The sequence below is a fragment of the Peromyscus californicus genome, unplaced genomic scaffold, assembly GCF_007827085.1.
Source record: "Peromyscus californicus insignis strain IS unplaced genomic scaffold, ASM782708v3 Scaffold_10__1_contigs__length_136768540, whole genome shotgun sequence".
Lineage (NCBI taxonomy): Eukaryota > Metazoa > Chordata > Mammalia > Rodentia > Cricetidae > Peromyscus > Peromyscus californicus.
This window is the reverse complement of record NW_026294391.1, coordinates 85,133,100-85,153,148: the sequence shown is the minus strand read 5'-3', so window position 1 is coordinate 85,153,148 and position 20,049 is coordinate 85,133,100. Positions and strand designations below refer to the sequence as shown.

The 20,049-nt window shown below is 37.5% G+C and overlaps 1 protein-coding gene across 1 annotated transcript; it reads left to right on the top strand.

The window, feature by feature from the left end:
- The first annotated feature begins 6,456 nt into the window (after positions 1-6,456).
- On the top strand, positions 6,457-9,008 carry LOC128115470 (melanoma antigen preferentially expressed in tumors-like). The gene is made up of 3 exons (XM_052746188.1): positions 6,457-6,749; positions 7,184-7,768; positions 8,495-9,008. Exons 1-3 carry the CDS (start codon positions 6,457-6,459, stop codon positions 9,006-9,008), a joined length of 1,392 nt encoding a protein of 463 aa, XP_052602148.1.
- The last annotated feature ends 11,041 nt before the right edge of the window (positions 9,009-20,049 follow it).

Here is a 20,049-nt window from a genome sequence, read left to right as displayed (position 1 = left end):
AGTCTGTCAGCTTCACTCTGACTTTCCTGTCTTCTAATGATTAGATTGAAATTATGCATTTTTGGCAAAAAATTACCTGTTTTTCTGTCCTCTCATTCATCCTACTTATGCAGGAGGGATGCCTTCCATAATATTTTGAGTGGGCAAGTGTATGATACCTGACACTGAACAGATAAAATATATAGAAGTTTACTAGTTACACATGCAGCCTAAGACTGGTGGATTTCACATGGTAAGAAAACCCACAAAGTGGAAGGAAATCAGCAAGCAATTGTTGTGTCGACAATCTTAATAATAACAAGGCAACAAAATAACCTGGCTAATACAAAGATGATTTGCCTGCTTGAACAATCTTGTGGGTTTGTGGGAAATTGAAATGTGATACTCAGGCATACAGAGTGTTGCAGTCCACATGCTAAGGAAAGAGGCTACTTTAGCTAGGGATCATCTTTCCGTGGGAAAACAGTAAGGAGGACAACTCGTTGTTCTGCAGAAGTCCACTTGGTTTTTCCTCCTGATGGCAAAGCATGCACACCTTTGGTATTTCATTTTAAATCTCATACCACATTACCACAAAAGCAATTTTTTTTCCTGTCTTGCTTCCTATCAGGGTAGTGACATTGCATACATATGTTGCATTACTGATAATGCTCACTTTAATCTCATCATTAAATGTAAACATTTATGTTGCTCCAGTGCAAGGCTACTGTTACCTCCTTTTGAAATAGCCTGGTGAAGGAAACAGTTTAGGATATAAAATAGCCTTTATCTTCTCAGACTCTGACTTACTATATTTAGAACTTTTCTAGGGACCTAGCCTGGAACAAATGTTACCTAATGCTGATCTTCATATTTCCTCATTCTTATGATATATATTGATTGGAATTCCTTTAAAGGAGGAGCTATCTTTTCTTCACCCCATTCATTTATTTGTTTAATTTATTTATATTATTATTTGGTTATGAGTAATGAATATATCTTACATTATAATCATATTAAAATATAGTTTTGTGCCTTAAACTGTTCTAGCCTTGCTCATTGGGTTTGCCTTTTAGTTAGTTTTATACTCACATTTCTTTCTTACATGCATTTTCTGTCTCTATAAAATTTTCAAGGGCATCTTATACATTTCATCACCACTATCTTAGATTAAGTGCACTTTCTCAAGGAGTCTTTTTTTCACTTTAAGAATGATATTTACAAACTAATGCCTTTGTGTATGTTCATTTTTAAGTGGGTTTCACTTCTGCTAGGTCCTGTGAGTAGACAGAGGTGGGATGTATATTGTGTTTACTTAACCATGTTTATATCAACATGTTTATGTATTTCTTCACTTAACTGTATGTGTTGATAGGACTCAAATCCATGAGATTCCAGTCTATTCTAGCCTTATCTGTAAGTTACTTTTTCTGATCTACTTTGTATCATCTTTGATATATTTACTTATTTTTTCATTCCTAGTCAGTATGTACAGGGTAGTTTCACAATTACTAACCAATATCTCTGTTAGAAATGACTTATTAGGCCGGGCAGCAGTGACACATGGGAGGCAGAGCCAGGCGGATCTCTGTGAGTTCGAGGCCAGCCTGGTCTACAGAGTGGGATCAAGGACAGGCACCAAAACTGCACAGAGAAACCCTGTCTCAAAAAAAAAACCACCCCAAAAATGACTTAACAGATGTCTTTGTACAGTTCTTTCAGTCTTCACCTTGAAGAAAAAAGTTAACTCAGTGCTTTGCAAAGTTTCCTCACAAACCGTTTTCTTAGTCATTCCTCTATTGTGGTTATGTTTATTTACTATACAGTCAGTTTAGGAACTGGGAAGATGCTCACTTGGTGAAGTACTTGCCACACAAGGATGAGGGGTTCTAAGCTTAGGTAATGTAACATTTAGGCATGGCTGTGAACATCTATACTCCCTGTGCTGTGGGAAGTGAGGGGAAGACAGAGACAAGTGGAATCCCTGTACTCATTGGTCAGTCATCCTGGCCAAATCAATGAGTTTCAGTCTCAGTGAGAAACCTTATAGCCAAATGCAGGGAGGAATGAGACGGGGAGACAACTGATGCCGATGGCTGTCTTTGCACCCATGTACCCATGCACACATGCACCCATGCACACATGCACCCATGCACCCATGCACACACATACACATGTAGGCATCCCCCAAAGTATAGTTAAGTTGTTAATGCTTCAGTCACCTCCATATTCTGTTTTTTTTAAATAGTTTTACTTGTTCCTTGCTGTCAACAGTGCACTGGTTCCAGAAATCTGTCAGTGCGTTTTCACTGAAATTCTGTGTAAGTTCATGATCTTTGTATCCTAAGGTATAGTATTGGCATATAAGGTACTGTGTTCCTCATTATACATTAATTCATCTATAAATTGCTTACTGTTTCCAATTCAATGTAAATGCTATGTGAATTATTGTGCTATATTACTTAGGGAATGGAGGCAAGAAGACATCTTGCACATATCCACTCCAGAGAGGTTTTTCAGAGTATTTTTTTTCTATCAGTGGTGGGTGGAATCTGTTAGTCCAGGACTAAAGATACAAAAGGGTAACTGTGTGTTTTGGCTACATGAAAATTGCTATTATTCCAAACACCCGAGTTATATAAAACTGTGTACTGGGGGAAGTGCCACTCCTCCCTCCTGCCTTCTACCCTGTCCTGATTTCCCATTTCGTCCCTGCTCTCCTCCTGTAGGGATAACTGCTGCATTCAGCTACGGACTCCTCTCTCCTGTACTTTGCAAAAGGAGAAATTACATGTTTTGTTATATAGTAAGGTAACAAGATAAACCATCCTTCTATTTTTTTCACATAACAGCATTTGTAGGAATGACACCGTGCCATTTCATAGAGATTTTCGTTACCCTTTTTCACATTTGTATCAGACACATTTGTATGAGCATACTGTCTTTTTATTTAGATAGTCACCTAGGTCTGTTTTAAATTGTGTTTAATATTTTGACATTTTTAATGCTCCTATGAATATCTCTGGGCAGATGGATTTTTGTATTTATGGAAATAGATCTTCATAGGCCCTGCAGTAGGATTATTGAGTCAAATTTAAGATCATACGTAGTTTTGTTAGACAGTTTAAAATTTTGTCCCAGAATCATTTTCCTAGTTTTCACTTCCACTAGCAATGCGTGAGAATGGCCGCTTCTCACAGTCCCATTAACACAATGTGCTGCTTTTACTTTAAACATTTTGCCTGTAGGTGACCTGACACTAAATGATAAGCACACAATTGTTTTTATATACACATGCCTAATGGCCATTAAAATGGAGCTTTTTAGCATTTGTGTACTATACTTTTACGTTATTTTGCATGAATTACTAATTCACATCTTTTCCTAATTTTTATACCAAATTTCTGGTCCATTGTCTTTCAGTTTTAGATATCTGTAGATAATTAGCACATTCCAGTTGTCTCTGAAATTTTTCCAGCTGCCTTTTGATTTAATTGTGACTTTCATACTTTGAAATACTTTCATTTTTATGTGACCAAATTACTTCTTTCTTTCTTTGCCTCTAGAATTTGAGTGATATTTAGAACATCCTTTCCTCTGGTGAAGTTAAAGAAGAGCTGCCATATTTTCTTCAAGAAGCTGTGTGGTTTAAGTTCTTTTAAAATTACTTTTATGTTTATGAGTGTTTTACCTGAATGTATGTATGTGCATCACGTGTTTGACTGGTGCCCTTGCAAGCCAGAAGAGGATGTTGGAGTCTTTGGAACTGGAGTTATACAGGCAGTTGTAAACATCCATGTAGGTGCCAGGAACTGAACTCATTCCTCCAGATGAGCAGCACATACTCTTAACTGTTGCTAAGACGGTTCTCTAGTCCTTGGTTTAACTTTTTGCTTAGACCGTTAACCTATGTTATTATGTATGTAAATGGCACATTTTATAGATCTATTTTAGAGTTTATTCTAATTGTCTCATACTCCCCTTTGCTCCAGCGATGTTGCAGGCCACCTTTATTAAGCACTAATTTCCACTGGTGTTGACTTGTATTTCTAGGTTGTTTAGGCTAATCCATTGGGATGTCTATTCTTGTAGTTTTTTTTTTTATTTCACTTTATGTGTTTGGGTATTTTGCCTGCATGCACATCTGTGCACCTGTGCATATCTGGTTCCCATGGATGTCATAAAGGGTCTTGTATCCCCTGAAACTAAAGTCACAGATGGTTGTGAGCTACCATGTGGATGCTGGGAATCAAACCTGGGTCTGAAAGAGCAGTCAATTCTTACTTGACTGCTGAACCATATCTCCAGCTCTTATTTCTTTTTTTTAAAGATTTATTTATTTACTTAATGTACACTGGTGTTTTGCTGGTATATATTTTGTGTGAGGGTGTTGGATCCCCTAGAACTGGAGTTACAGACAGTTGTGAGCTGCCTTGTGGGTGCTGGGAATTGAACCCGGGTCCTCTGGAAGAGCAGCCAGTGCTCCAAGTTTTTTAATTCAATTAAATGTTTGCAGATATTTTTGCAATTGAATTAAATGTCTATATCAGGGAAAACAGACATAATTTTGATACGAGGCTTGTCAGGGAAAATAAAATCACAGCAGCAGCATTGCTTTGGCACTCTTAAAATGGGACCTAGAACCGTTGTTAAACCAGACTTCAGGCACTATTAATACTTTGAACTATACTGTCTGAATATTTACATATTCACTCAAGAACAGGCTGACCTTAGCTACTAGCATGAACTTCAACTTTTAAAACAAATTTCACTAGTGTTTGTAACAGTTTGTGATATCATCACCCTTGCTTCCTGAGTCTGCCCAGTCCCTTTCCTACAAGCAAGTTTGACTTTTACTTCAGACAAGTGAATCACAGTTCTTGACAAAAGGGGTGCAGTTAAATTCTCTTGCCCCTTACACTGTAAAAGGAGCCCAATGTTTAGAACCTTGGAACATAGTTTTCAGGATTACTTGAATGTTGTCTCCTGGGATTGCAATCCTAAGAAGTCTCAAGTTGATGTAATTCTTCTTTGCCTTTGACCAGGGTGAATTTTACCTCAGTTGGCAAGTTATTCTATCCAAGGACAGTGACTGAGTGGCAAGTTATTCTATCCAAGGACAGTGACTGAGTGGCAAGTTATTCTATCCAAGGACAGTGACTGAGTGGCAAGTTATTCTGTCCAAGGACAGTGTCTGAATGTGTACAGGTTCATAGTAAAGTGCCCTAGACTAGGTATGTGATAAGAAACAGAATTTTTGTTTTTTGATGGTCTTAATGGTTTGGCTTGTAATTTTACTCATTTGTATGATATTGCATTGTTTTATATAATATCTATTTTTATCATTCTATGTTCTGGCACTTAGTGCCATCTAGTTCATTTTGCCATTTTTTTATGGTAGAGAGAAAGGTTATGAACACTCTGATTTTGTTTCTTATATATTACAAGAGTCTTATTTCCTGCTTTTGTTTCTTTTATCACCATTACCAAAGTTCCCGGCAATGCTTCTCCCATCTCTCAGCTTTTATTCTTCCCCATAAGCTCTATGGTTCAAACACTGACGTTTCAGATCATTCACATCTGTTACTTAATGCCATTCATTTAGTTGGTAACATATATTGATCACACATCTGAATGGGAGTCATTGTGGTATTTCCACAACTGTTTCTAGCTTACTTTTATCAGATACAACTATGTTTTTTCACCCTCAATCCTCAACTATGGCACTCTTTCCAGACCCAAGGAATCACTGTTCTGTTTTCAGTTTGACTGCTTTTTGATTTTGAAATATGGGGGAAAACATTAAGGATTTAAATTGGACTTTTTAATGGAGTGTCCCTTCTCTAAATGGTAGCTGCTTCCTTTAACATTGGGACATATATATATTTTTTTTATTTTAGGCTTATTTCAGACCTAATTTTTCTGTCTGAGGTTTTATGTCAAGTTCAAGACCCTAATTATATTTCTTCATTTCTATCTCTTGCAAGTTTTTGTCCGTCTGCTTCACTACACAAAATGTGTGGTAATGAAGTTGGACTGGCTGCAATTTCAATCTTTTTCTCTTTAATAATTGTCATTTTGATGTTTTGTTATTTTCTGTTTCCAAGATAATGATGATTATATCAATATTATGTATATTTAAAATTTCATTCATAATGCTTTGTATCTTTTGAGGGGAAATACGGGGTATCAGGTAGATAGATAACTAACTTTATCTTCTATTAACCATTTATTTCTAATGCTAGTCTTTCATGTACACACATACACGTTTGTATACACACATATTTGTACACTCATAACAATCAGTTTCTAATCTATGCCTACAGTAGAGGTCTCTAGATATGGTTATCAGTCTCATAAAAATTATTCTGTGACTAATATATTTTCTACATTGCTCACATTCATTTTAAAAAAGAGTCTGAGGGTGTCTTCTCAGGACTTCTAAGTATCTCTCATCCTGATGCAGGTTTATTTATGATGATGGATGAAAGGGACCCATCTACGCTGTTGGACCTTGCTATACAGAGTCTACTGAGCAATGAACCTGTTGCAATTCATTCCCTCGGGGAGATCCCCAAAGAGCTTTTTGTTCCATTGTTCTCTGCTGCCTTCATGGGAGGATATAGGAAGACACTGACAGAAATGGTGAAGGTTTGGCCCTTTGCCTGTCTCCACATTGGAACATTGAGTGTACAGGAACCTCAACGGGAACTCCTAAAAGCCATGGTTGAGAGTCTTCAGTTCCTACCTGTCCAGAACTCGGCTGCTAGGTAAGACCTTGTATAGTAAAGACATGGTAAGACAGAGTAGATTATTTCACAGCCTGCTACTCTTCCAAAGGTAGTAACTAGTGAATGTTGAAGATTTATGTGTGAAGCAGTTGGTCCAAAACTTGGTAACACACTAAAGGCCGATATATTCAATGTTCATTATGAAATTTATGTTATTGAGGGTATCATTGATGGATTTACATAACAGGTATTATTACACAGAAGAAAGACACCAACTTTAAGATTGGAGAGGATTTAAGGAGAATAAAAGATGGGGAAACTAATTAAAGGATGTTGAATTTTCATGATATAGAACTTGTTAGTGTTTGGCATAAAGAATACAGACCAAGTCCCTACATGCCATTGTTGACCCTGTGGGTTTACATTAAAATTTGCATATCTCTTAGATGTTTTATCTCCTCTTCCCCCTACAGGAGCCCTAAACTGAGGATCCTGGATGTAAGGCAGGGTGTTGACTGCAGGACAACATGCCCTGAATTTGGAATCAGATCGCCTACTTGTTTTCATGGCTGTACTCACTCTGTACGCTCTATTCTGAAGTTAGAAAGCCAGTGCAGTGTTGTCAATTCAAAGCCTAAGAGTCAATCCTCAAGGCAGTCTATGGAAATACTAGTGGACCTATCCCTCGATGGCACCTTGAGAGAAAGGGAATTTTTTGCTTTGCTTCTGAATAAAGTTGAACAGAGTTCAGGGTCATTACACCTCTGCTGTCGAGATTTGCAAATTGATAAATTTTCTTATGCCAGAAACACTCTGAAGTTTTTAGATCTGACATGCATTCATAACCTGGCAGTTGATCAGGCTTCACTGAGTGAAGTTACCACCATTTTGGCTCACATGATCTATCTGGACAGCCTTAGTCTGTCTAAAATCACTTTTAGGTCTTTGCATGGGAAAGTCTTCCAAATGTTTCTCAACTGTCTTAGGCAGATGAACTGCCTGAAAGAGTTCAACTTGTCTTCCGTCAGCCTCACAGATCATCTGGCCAGCCTACTCAGGTGAGGGCTTGGGATTTGTACCTGGGTTCCTGAACTGCCAGCCTGTTAAGATAGGGGAGAAATCATCCCTGGGAATTCCTGAGATCCTTAAAACCCTTTATGCCTTTTATCTCTGCCCTCCAGAGAATTTAAAAGTAGCCATACAAAAAAAGTCTCTCTCATAGTCTGAGGAGAAAAACAGGATAAAAAAAACCTTAGTCAGCTGAGCAAGTGCAGCCACTGTGCTCATTCCGGAAGTATAAAATTGAAAAGAACAATGCAGTCCTCCTCTGGTCATCGAGAGATGAAGAGGAGGAATTGAGAGAAAGACTTCAGGTTGGGCACAGGTGCACATAGCCATCTACCCATAGACAGTAATGTCAGAGCATTAGGAAAATCTCCAAGGTTCAGGCCGTGACTGTAGAGGCTGTCACTTGTGGACTGGCCACAGGGAGCTTCCAATTGGTTGCTCCTCTGCCTTTGATTATATTGTAATTACTAAGTAGAAAATATTTTCCACTAAATCTTTGGCACAAATCTCTATATTAATATACTGTGAAAATTCTCAAGGATATAAATTCTATCTGAAAATATAAAAGTAACTTTTCTGGGTCACAAATCTATTGAGTGAATTCAAGCCCATATTGTTAGCTGCTGCAATGTATGTGTGCAAAACAGCTTATTCTAGATTCTTCGGACTATTTTCCCTCATCTGAGAGTCATTCTATCTTTGTTTTCTCTCCACAGAGCCTTACCACCTGATTTGGACTTCTTGTATCTGCCATTCTGTGAAATTTCTTACAGAGATCTCAAATTTCTGTCCCAGAGCTCTCAGGCCACCCACCTCAAGCTGTTGAATCTTAGTAACAATGCAATGTTTTGGGATGATAGTGGGCCTTTTCAGATTCTTTTGCAGAAACTCTCAGACACCTTGCAGCATTTGGCTATAAATCATTGCCATTTAACAGATGCTACACTCTCTGCTATCCTTCCAGCCCTAAGTAAGTGTTCCCATCTCCGTGTGATTAGCTTTGTCTCTAACCCCATTTCGATGCCTATGCTTATGAGAATCCTTCATTACTTAACACCTTTGATGGAGTTGAAATACGTGATTTACCCTATCCCTGTACATTGTTATGAACAATGGCGTTTTCATGGTAGCTTAGACCGACAGAAGCTTGCTGATGTCCAAGCACAACTGAAGGCAATGCTACAGGCAGCAAAGCGGAGTGACATGAACTGGATCACTTATTCTCAGTAAAGTCAACTAAGTTTCTACCATAATATGTGACCTGTTAAACATTCAATGTTCACTTCTGGAGCTCCTGGAATCATGTGTAAGATCCTTATGTTACAGAAAACTATAGTTAGGAAATACGGACATGTAACTAATAGCTGTGAAGCAGTAACTCCAAGACAAAAATAGACAACTTTGAGAGTGCCTGTGTCTCTTTTTGTTGTTCTTGATCTTACTTCATCTTCCTGACTTAAGTGCTGGGTATATGATATGCCATGACTACATCATGGTACACTGTATGTTTCATTCACTTGTGGATAGCTAACACAAACACCATTGCAACTTTTCCTGGATTTGTTTGGAGAGGGAGAGGTGTCCTTGAAGACAAAGCTTTTGCCCTCCCACCAAGTTACTTTAGATTTCTCATATTTAAGACTTCCTTGGGCAATTTATGAGAAGCCATCTGGAATTAACAGTGAGGAAAATACTTTATACCCATAACACATTGATACATTCAGCTACATTGTTACCTCCTTTCCTAGGTTTCAGACTACTGAGGCAGTTTTTCTTTGTTTCATATATCAAATATCTATTTGGGGTATTATTCTACATACTAAAAATTTAAATGCAGATAAGATAAATTTCCTATATGAAACCATTCAGAATCCAAATGTGTATATATTTTATTTGTCCTTACAAATCACTACTTAGTTACCCTTTTGGACCCCCAATTTTGCTTTTCTTGTTCTTGTTATACACTTTGTTCAATACAAAGTAAACATCACATTGTTAGATATCTATTCAACAGTCCATGGCTTAACTATTACCTCCTTAAAGAGTTTGTTGTCTCATGTCCATTAGTCTGCTTGTTAACATGCAATATACTGTGGTGGTATAAATAAAGTTGCCTGGGGTCAGAGCTATTAGAGCCATAGCAAGTGCATGGCAGTGGTGGTGTACGCCTTTAAGGATCTGGAGGGCAGTACATACAGGCAGTGACGAGGCAGTCACATGATTGGGTTTACAACCAATCAGAAGCCAGAACAAGGAGACTAGAGAGACAGACACACAGGAAGTAGGGCTCTCTTTCGGAGAGCTCTCTTGGCTGAGGAGGATCCCTGAATCAGGAAGGGTGAGGCTCTTGGCTCTGACCTCTTGACTTTCTTCTCTGAATCAGCTCTGTGTTCTTGTCCGATAAAACCGTTGGTTACATCTACACTGAATTACATCTACATTTGGCGCCCAACGTGACAAGAATCCGTTAAAAACCGTTTAACTGCTGAGCTGGATTCACACCTCAGACACTAGGTGGCTGTTTTGAAATTCCCTCGGATTTGTACTGTTCAACGAGGACTTGGTTATCCAATATTTTAAAGGAAACTATTTAAAAGAGAAATTTTTTTCCACATTTAAAAAAAAAAAAGAATGGGTTTTCTGTGTTCATTGGAAGAAAATTGGGCTTTGTTTGCAATTTTAGACAGTCTAACAATGGAACAGCTATATGAGAAGATTAATGTTGATAGAATTATGCATTTTATTACTATATTTATTCTTATTTTACTATTTAAGAAGATAGTCAATTTAAGTGCCAGGGTGACAGCTTTAGAAAAACTTGATACACCTGTAAAAACTCAGACAGAAGAAACTAACAGTGAAGTTGCTTCAAGATTGGATCATAGGGTTACAGAAAGAAAGCCTGTTTTCACACAGTCACCCTTAGTTTGTCCAGTAACCGTACAGCAGTTGCCTGATCAAATGACTACACAAAATATTTGGGCTCCAATCGAAATGTTGGATTTACGAAGGTTTAAGGAGGCAATAGTATCTTATGGCATGCATTCCCCATATGTAAAGCAAATGTTAAACTCTTGGTCAACATATAATAGGATTGTACCACAGGATTGGCGGGAGCTGGCACAAGCTGTTCTGGAACCCAGTCAAAGGCTTCAGTGGCTAACTTGGTTCAAGGATGAAGCTAAAAACATAGAAAAACAGTGGAGGGATAAAGGAATACAAGTCTGCCAGGATCAGCTTATTGGAGAAGGTCAATATGCTTCAGCACCAGCACAATGTTTATATGATGTCCAAATCCTAATTTTATGTCGAACAGCAGCCTTGAATGCATGGGACAGAGTTGAGGAACCAGGAAAAAAAACTGAGTCATTTACAAAGGTTGTACAAGGCCCAAAAGAATCTTTCACAGATTTTTTACAAAGACTGGCTTCAGCAGTAAAGAGAATGGTCCCAGATTCAGAAGCTGGTAAGATAATAATTGAAACTTTGGCCTGTGAGAATGCGAATGCAGCATGCAAAACAATAATCAGGCCGTTAAAGGCAAGATCTGCACCTTTGGAAGATTGGATTAGAGACACAGTTAATGTTGAAGCTCATGAGCATGATGATACATGGGTAGGAGAAGCAATTTCAAAAGGTTTGAGGAATGTTAGATGTTTTGGATGTGGAAAGCAAGGACATTTGAGAAGGGACTGTAAACAGGTCATTCCTAGAAACAATGTTTCCTCAAGGAACAATGGCAACAGAAGGCCCCTTCCTTCTGGAGTATGCAGAAGGTGTGGTAAGGGAAAACACTGGACCAACGAATGTAGATCAACAAGGGACAGACAGGGTAATCCTTTGCCTCAGTCTTCGGGAAACTCCCAGAGGGGCCTCAGGCCCCAATAGCAAATCCAGTTCAAACCTTTCCTGCAGTCGTAGAGGAAACCCCTACTCAGAGCAATTAAATAGCCAAATGCCTATTGGAATAAGTCATGCTGGTCAGGATGATGAAACAGAGAGAATAGAAAATTCAGGAGAAAACATAAAGAAAATTTTTTGGCAAACTTCTATTAATGAACAAAGACCAAAATTATCGATAAAAATAAATGGTGTTTTGTTGTCTGGTCTGGTAGACACAGGTGCGGACGTTACCATAATTGCACCAGAATTTTGGCATCCAACTTGGCCTCTTCAGGAGGTAAACGTTCAACTGTTAGGTATTGGGACATTATCTCAGGTGAAACAGAGTGCAAGATGGCTCAAATGTATAGGTCCAGAAGGAACAGAGAGGAAAATTGAAACCATATGTAGCTAACATAGCTATGAACCTGTGGGGTCGAGATTTGTTGCAACAATGGAATACTCAGATTAACATCCCTCCAATCTCAGAAACAAATCATAAACTAGCACATGTTTCTGAGAGAAATATTAGAAGGCTATATTCTGAATGGTCACCAACCACCCATGTTATACAAGAACAGGGCACAACAACCGATGATCTTCCAAAAACATCAACAGCTCTACCTTTAAAATGGTTGACAGACAAGCCTGTATGGGTCCAGCAATGGCCTTTAACAACAGAGAAACTTCAGGCTTTAGAAGAGCTGGTAGAAGAACAGTTAAATGCTCAGCATATTGAGGAATCAACCAGCCCTTGGAATTCTCCTGTATTTGTTATTAAAAAGAAATCTGGTAAATGGAGAATGGTAACAGACCTTAGAGCAATTAACAAAGTAATTCAGCCAATGGGCTCTCTACAATCTGGAATTCCTTTGCCTACTCTGTTACCAAAAGGATGGCCTCTCATAGTTATTGATTTAAAAGACTGTTTCTTTTCAATACCCTTACAAGAAAAAGACAGAGAAAGATTTGCTTTCACAGTGCCTACTTATAATAATTCTCAACCGGTTAAAAGATTTCAATGGAGGGTCCTCCCACAGGGAATGTTGAATAGCCCAACTCTGTGCCAATATTTTGTACAACAGCCATTGGCAGTGATACATAAAAAATTTCCTAAATCTATAATTTATCATTATATGGATGATATTTTACTAGCTTACTCAAATGCAGATACTTTAGAAAGAATGTTTGAAGAAGTAAAGAAAATTTTGCCTTGCTGGGGATTACAAATTGCTCCTGAAAAGATACAAAGAGGAGATTCTATTAATTATTTAGGATATAAAATAGAGCTACAAAAAATTAGACCCCAAAAGGTGCAAATTAGGAGAGATAGACTACAGACTCTTAATGACTTTCAAAGATTATTTGGAGATATTTCTCATCTAAGAACTATTGTTGGGGTAAAAAATGATGAACTGCATAATTTGTTCAAAACCTTAGAAGGTGACAAGGACTTAAATAGTTCAAGAGAATTATCACCTGAAGCTGAGAAAGAATTGGCCTTGGTAGAAAAGAAAGTACATGAAGGGCACGTGGATCGTATTGATCCAAAGCTGGATTGCATTTTGGTTATTTTACCTTCTAGGCATTCTCCTACAGGAATATTAATGCAGAGGGAAGATATTATATTAGAATGGATATTTTTACCAAATAAACCAAATAAAAAATTAAAAACTTATGTGGAAAAAATCTCTGACTTGATTTGGAAAGGAAAATTGAGACTTCGTCAATTAGCAGGAATAGACCCAGCAGAAATTGTCGTACCTTTAACTAAGGAGGATATTGAAAAATTATGGACAGAAAGTGAACCTTGGCAAAGGGCTTGCAGTAATTTTTTGGGAGAAATTAACAGCAAATATCCCAAAAGCGATAGAATTGATCTTATAAAGAGAGCTGATTGAATCTTGCCTCGAATTGTACGGGAAAAACCCATATCTGGAGTTCGTACATTTTATACAGATGCCAACAAACAAGGAAAGGCAGGTTACAAATCAGAAAATTTAAGTAAAGTGGTTCAAAGTCCTTATAATTCAGTTCAAAAATCAGAATTGTATGCTATTCTGTTGGTATTAATGGATTTTTCAGAACCTCTCAACATAGTAACTGACTCTCAGTATGCTGAAAGAGTAGTATTACATATCGAGACTGCAGAAATTATCCCTGATGCTTCAGAATTAACTTCACTATTTATTCAATTACAAGATACAATCAGGAAAAGGAGTCATCCTTTATATATAACTCACATTCGATCCCATACTGGTCTGCCAGGCCCTCTAGCACAAGGCAATGATGAGATTGATAAATTATTGATAGGAAATGTGCTGGAGGCCTCAGAATTTCATAAAAAACATCATGTCAATAGTAAAGGTTTAAAAAAGGATTTTTCCATAACCTGGCAGCAAGCCAAAGAAATAGTAAAGAAATGTCCTACTTGTTCCTTCTACAATCAAACGCCATTACCAGCAGGATGTAACCCAAAAGGTACTCAAAGGAATGAAATCTGGCAGATGGACGTGTTTCACTTTGCAGAATTTGGAAAACTGAAATATGTACACCACACTATCGATACTTATTCAGGATTTCAGTGGGCAACTGCTTTGAGTTCTGAAAAAGCTGATTCTGTAATTACTCATTTGCTAGAAGTTATGGCCATCATGTGTATACCTGCACAAATCAAAACTGATAATGCTCCATCATATGTCTCCGTTAAAATGATACAGTTTTTTGCTTATTACAATATAAAGCATATTACAGGCATACCACATAATCCTACAGGTCAAGCAGTTATAGAAAGATCAAACAGAACTGTAAAGGATATGCTAAATAAACAGAAAGGGGTAACAAAAAACCCCCAGAAACAGACTGCATAATGCTCTATTAACTTTGAATTTTCTTAATGCCAATGAGAAAGGAACAACAGCTGCAGAGAGACATTGGATAATAGAAAAAACTACAGAATTAAATCAGCCTATATACTTTAAGGATGTGCTGACCTCAGAATGGAAACCAGGGTATGTGTTACGTTGGGGACGAGGTTTTGCTTTTGTTTCTACAGGAGAAGATAAGTCGTGGGTACCATCAAAATTGATAAAGGTTCAATTTGAACAAGAGAAACCTCTTAATTAGAGGAGGTGATAGTTCATCAACCAACATGAACATCCAATTTAAACTAACTTATACCAGTAACACATGTCTTTTCATTTAATCAGATAATAACTTGCCAAAAAGGAACATCCCCAAAATTAGTCTTGGGGAAAGGTTTTTGTTTTTGTCTTTTAGGAGAATGAAGGTTAAGGAATCTGAAGAACACTGGACAGATGAGACAACTGATCAGCTTTGAACTACAAGGTGCTCAGAGTAATTTTGAGATGACTAGCTGAGATGATCCAGTCTCAAAGACTACTTGAATAAGGACTTGAGATAAACCCTGAACTTTGGCATTATATACAGACTGGATAATGAAGGATATGGTTACCTTTCCTAGAATTTGACAATTAACCTAAAATTTTTCTTTCAGGATAAAGATAACTTCGCCCATACCCAGCAGGAAGCAATTTTAAGAATACGACGCCCACATTCCCAAAGAGGTGGTGTGGGACAGGTGGTTTTTTGGTCTTTTTAATGGGTTTTGGGTCTGGGATAATTTTCATTGTTTAGGGGGTTGGTTACAAGTTGTTGTCAAGGGTTAGGAAAAAGGCTAAGCAAAGGAGATTAGATTTAAGGTTCTTATTTAAAAAAAAGAAAGAAGAAGAAAAAGACAATTACTAGTTTTAAGTATTTTACATTGGATTGGATTGTTTTATATTGTATACAAGTTATATATATTGGAATTGATATTGTTAGAAAATGCTATATGTATATTTCTAATTGTACTTATACCGTTCATTTAACAATGCAATTTTCTGATCCTTGAATGTTATTATTACCAACTATTAGGATATAAAGAAATGAAAGTTAGTAGTTAGACATTACAATAAAACTTGTAGTCATATTAGATATGTTTTAAAAATTGAGCAGATATATTTTAGACAGGTCATCTTCAAACCCTTCAGAGATCTACAGAATATGGCATTTGACAGAGGGATGTGGAGGAGAACGGGATGCTGAGATGAAGCCATATATACACAGCCAAGAAGAATGGACTAGAAATTATTTGGACATTTGTTGCTTGTATACATTGTGTATAGTTATTGTACTTTTGTATGTAGTTTTTCTTTTGTTAGTTATAACCTTTTTCTTTTTTTTCCTTTTTATTAACTTAGAAAAGGGGAAATGTGGTGGTATAAATAAAGTTGCCTGGGGTCAGAGCTATTAGAGCCATAGCAAGTGCGTGGCAGTGGTGGTGTACGCCTTTAAGGACCTGGAGGGCGGTACATACAGGCAGTGACGAGGCAGTCACATGATTGGGTTTACAATCAATCAGAAGCCAGAGCAAGGAGACTAGAGAGACAGACACACAGGAAGTAGGGCTCTCTTTCGGAGAGCTCTCTTGGCTGAGGAGGATCCCTGAATCAGGAAGGGTGAGGCTCTTGGCTCTGACCTCTTAGCTTTCTTCTCTGAATCGGCTCTGTGTTTCTTGTCTGATAAAACCGTTGGTTACATCTACACTGAATTACATCTACAATATACCTCTTGCAGGCTGCAAGAATATATCATAGAGATTCAGCTGTGTATTAAAGCTATACTTTGACTGGCCAAGGGTCTATCAAGAGGCAAGCCGTTTATTATAAATATTTGGTGCTATCCAGCCTTTAATATTCCATCTGTCTTCTACTATGAAATTCTTGCATGCCCAAAAATTTTCATACCCACCGAACTTCTAGGTTACTAATGCCCCAGCTGAGCCTAGGAGACAAGCTGGCTGGAGACTCATAGCTTTTCTTCTTGTGCAAATGAAGCTCAGGCCATGCCCCTGACCTGAGGCCTAGTGGTTCTCCAGAGCAACTGACAGAGAACAAAAGAGGTTTTTACATATCAAGGTGAGAGGAAGAATAATATTCCTGAGGAGGCAGAGAACCACATGCCCAGGGAAAGAAAGGGCAGGCATTTTCTGTAGAAATGCACAGAATGACATGGCGAAAGAGAAGAGAGCAAGACAGAGGTTCCATAGAGGGTAAGCAGATCTCAGGTAGAGTTTTCTGAGTGCTAGGAGTAGTGAGTAGCAGAGATGTTGAAAGAGGATACAGAGGACGAAGATGAGGCTGGGAGCATAGGAGTTTAGTTGTTAGCAGGACTATGAGCTAGGGAGCTGGATGGCTGGATGAACTGAAGCTATGGAGACATGATTTCTTCCCAGAGGAATAAAGTAGACTAGTAAAGAGCTTGGTGCATCTAGAGATATTCCTGCCTTAAATGACTGTCACAGCTAGAGCTGTATTGATAGAATTTTGTCTCAGAGGAATAAAGTTAACAGACATAAAAAGATAGTGTACATAGATTTTTTTTCCCTCAGATACCCCACGCCGGATGTAGCTAAACTTCTGGGCCCCTGGGTCCTCCATATATACCTAAGACAATTGACTTGTAAGGAGGAAAAGTTTGTTTCTTACTTGCGCTGCTTTCATTTTGTGGTTGGTTAGTCCCATCACTTTGGGACTTGGGCAAGGTAGGTAAGCATAGTAGAGAGTCTGTGGTACAGAGATATGGTTTCACCACATGAGGGCCAAAAAGCAGAGAAAAAAATGTGATACCAGTATACCAGTCAAGAGCACAAGTACAATGAGTTATTTCCCTGAATAGGCCCACTACAAAGCTTCTACTACATCCCAAAGTGCCATTAGTGGGGACCGAAATTTATCACCTGAACTTTTAAAGGAACATTTAGGAGCCCATCCATAATACTTTCTATGCTTCCTCTAATTGATTTCTTTTCTACCCATTGCTGTCAATGCATCAGATACATTTTCTATGCAGGATAGTCCATCCCCTATGTATTCACTGTTACTGCTTTCCCATAATTGCTGCCTTATCAGCTGTGCTACATTCTTACCATATGTGGTAAGGATTTCTAGACATCCAAGACTTAGTAAGAAACAAATAACATAAAATCAGTATTTAGTAGTTTAATGATGTTATCATTATGTTGAAATCATAACACAATGCATTCCAAAGACGTAGTAAAAAGTGCATAAGCTTAATATTTGTTCCCATCACATGTTGAAGTGCCAACACCACTGCATTTCAATGACATAGTAAGAAAAACAGTTGAAAATTAGTAATAGTTGCTGCATAGTGCTTTCTTGTTGAAATACTTTAGACCGCATCTTAAAGACAGAGAAAAAGCCGGGCAGTGGTGGCGCACGACTTTAATCCCAGCACTCAGGAGGCAGAGCCAGGCAGAACTCTGTGCGTTTGAGGCCAGCCTGGGCTACCAAGTGAGTTCCAGGAAAGGCGTAAAGCTACACAGAGAAACCCTGTCTTGAAAAACCAAAAAAAAAAAAAAAAAAAAAAAAACCAGAGGAAAAAAGTTAAAACAATAAATACCAGCTTCATATTATCTTTGTATTGTAGACTGACTTGGTAAAACAGTTAAATTAATTTTAACTATTTTTTGTTGTTAGTTAAATTAATGGAATTTTGTTGTTAATACTTACATTATACTTTTAATGTAGAAGAATATAAGAGATCTAGTAAGTCATTTAAATTTGCTTTTACTGGTTTGAGTTTTGTTGATTACAGATTACATTTCCAAATTAGGAAGAATGACATGTTCAAATGACATATAATTCACATGTTATATTTCCTTTGTGATATAATACTTCAAATACTTAAAAGACAAGTGAAAAGTTAGTGACTTATTCATACTTTTCATATTGATTGTATTATGATACTATGACGCACAAAAGAGCTACAAAAATGTCCATATAATGAGCAATTGCTTTCTATTGCTTCTGTGTTAATATTTCTTTATTTTGGTATTTGCTCCTCTGTTCCTTAACACTTCTTTTGGTTTATACTTTTCTTGATATTACTCTTACTATACTGTCTGCAGACACTGTGCTCCCATTCTGATCAATGTAACAGCAGGATGATATTAGGGAGTGAGCAATTAGAGCAAGATTCAAATATTTCCTTTTACGCTATAGTTCTGTCTCTGTCACCAAATCCTGGGATGAAAATGAGAACACACAATAAACAGATAATTAGGAATACCATTCTTGTACTGACAATGTGAATTATCAATTCCTTTTGCAAGAAGGTGGCTTTCAATTCTTTGCTTCTAGAAAATTTGAAAAATTACCTAAGTGACTTTTAAAATAAGGAACAATTAAAAGAAATTGTTAAAGATACCATATCCCAAGAATTGACTGCTAATTTACAACCAAATCCCTCTATTATCATTTGTTGGGGCAATAAACACAAATTACCAGAGTATTTCTCCCCATACAAAAGGACTTATTTTTTAAGCATGTGTTATTAACCTGAAACAGATGTAATTCCTCTATTAGAGTAATAGTCTTAAGGATAAAGAAACTTCAGAGTAAAAAGTTTGACTGTCACTTACCTAAGCTGTACTGATTGGAAAGAATTGTATTTTCTATCATGTTAAGGAGAACACACACACACACACACACATACACACACACACACACACACACACACACACACACACATGGCTTGTTTAAGATGGAAACTTAGAATGGAGAAATGTCCTGCTCACCAATAACAGGCCAATACAAATGCTATAAAAGTTAGAAGTTTGCTAACAGGAGAGGTGTGGATATGCAATAACAGACACTGTCTGTTGTAAAGACATGCAGGGTGGACTCAAATGGGAGGATGTAGCAGGACCACTCAATGGAGAAAGCTTTTAGGCTGGGTATGATGTCACACACCTGTAATTCTGACAAGAGGATTTGGAGTCTGAAGTCATTTCATCATGGTCCTAATATTGCAAATTTTTGCTACATGAAACCTCACAGGGAGGATAAGAACTCAAAACTATTCTACCAAATAAACAATGCTGAATGATGCATTTTTTAATCTAATGAACTTTTATTATATTTTGTTTTTTTATCTTATGGCTTATTTTTGTTACTTTAAATTTTTTAACATTTTAATTTTTATTTATTCTTTCAAAATAAATTTCACACGTGTATAATGTATCTTGAACATAGTCATGCCTCACTTTCCCCTTGAACTCCCCCCAGGACTCCATCAAATCTCCCTTCCAACTTCTGGTCCTCCTATAATTATTTATTTTGATCCATTGAGTTCAGTTAATTCTGCATATACACACATGGCTGTGGGGTCATCCACTAGGGCATGAGGAACCTCCTAGTTTCGAAGAAAATTGACTTGGCTTTCCTTAACAGCCATTGACTTTAAGTAACTCAAGAACACCTCCCCTCTCTATGCTTGAACATTTAACTGGCTTGGTCTTGTGGAG

Coding starts and splice junctions, on each gene's coding strand:
- LOC128115470 (XM_052746188.1), top strand. CDS start 6,457: ATGATGGATGAAAGGGACCCATCTACGCTGTTGGACCTTGCTATACAG. Junction 6,750..7,183: donor GTCCAGAACTCGGCTGCTAG/GTAAGACCTTGT, acceptor TTCCCCCTACAG/GAGCCCTAAACTGAGGATCC. Junction 7,769..8,494: donor CATCTGGCCAGCCTACTCAG/GTGAGGGCTTGG, acceptor TTCTCTCCACAG/AGCCTTACCACCTGATTTGG.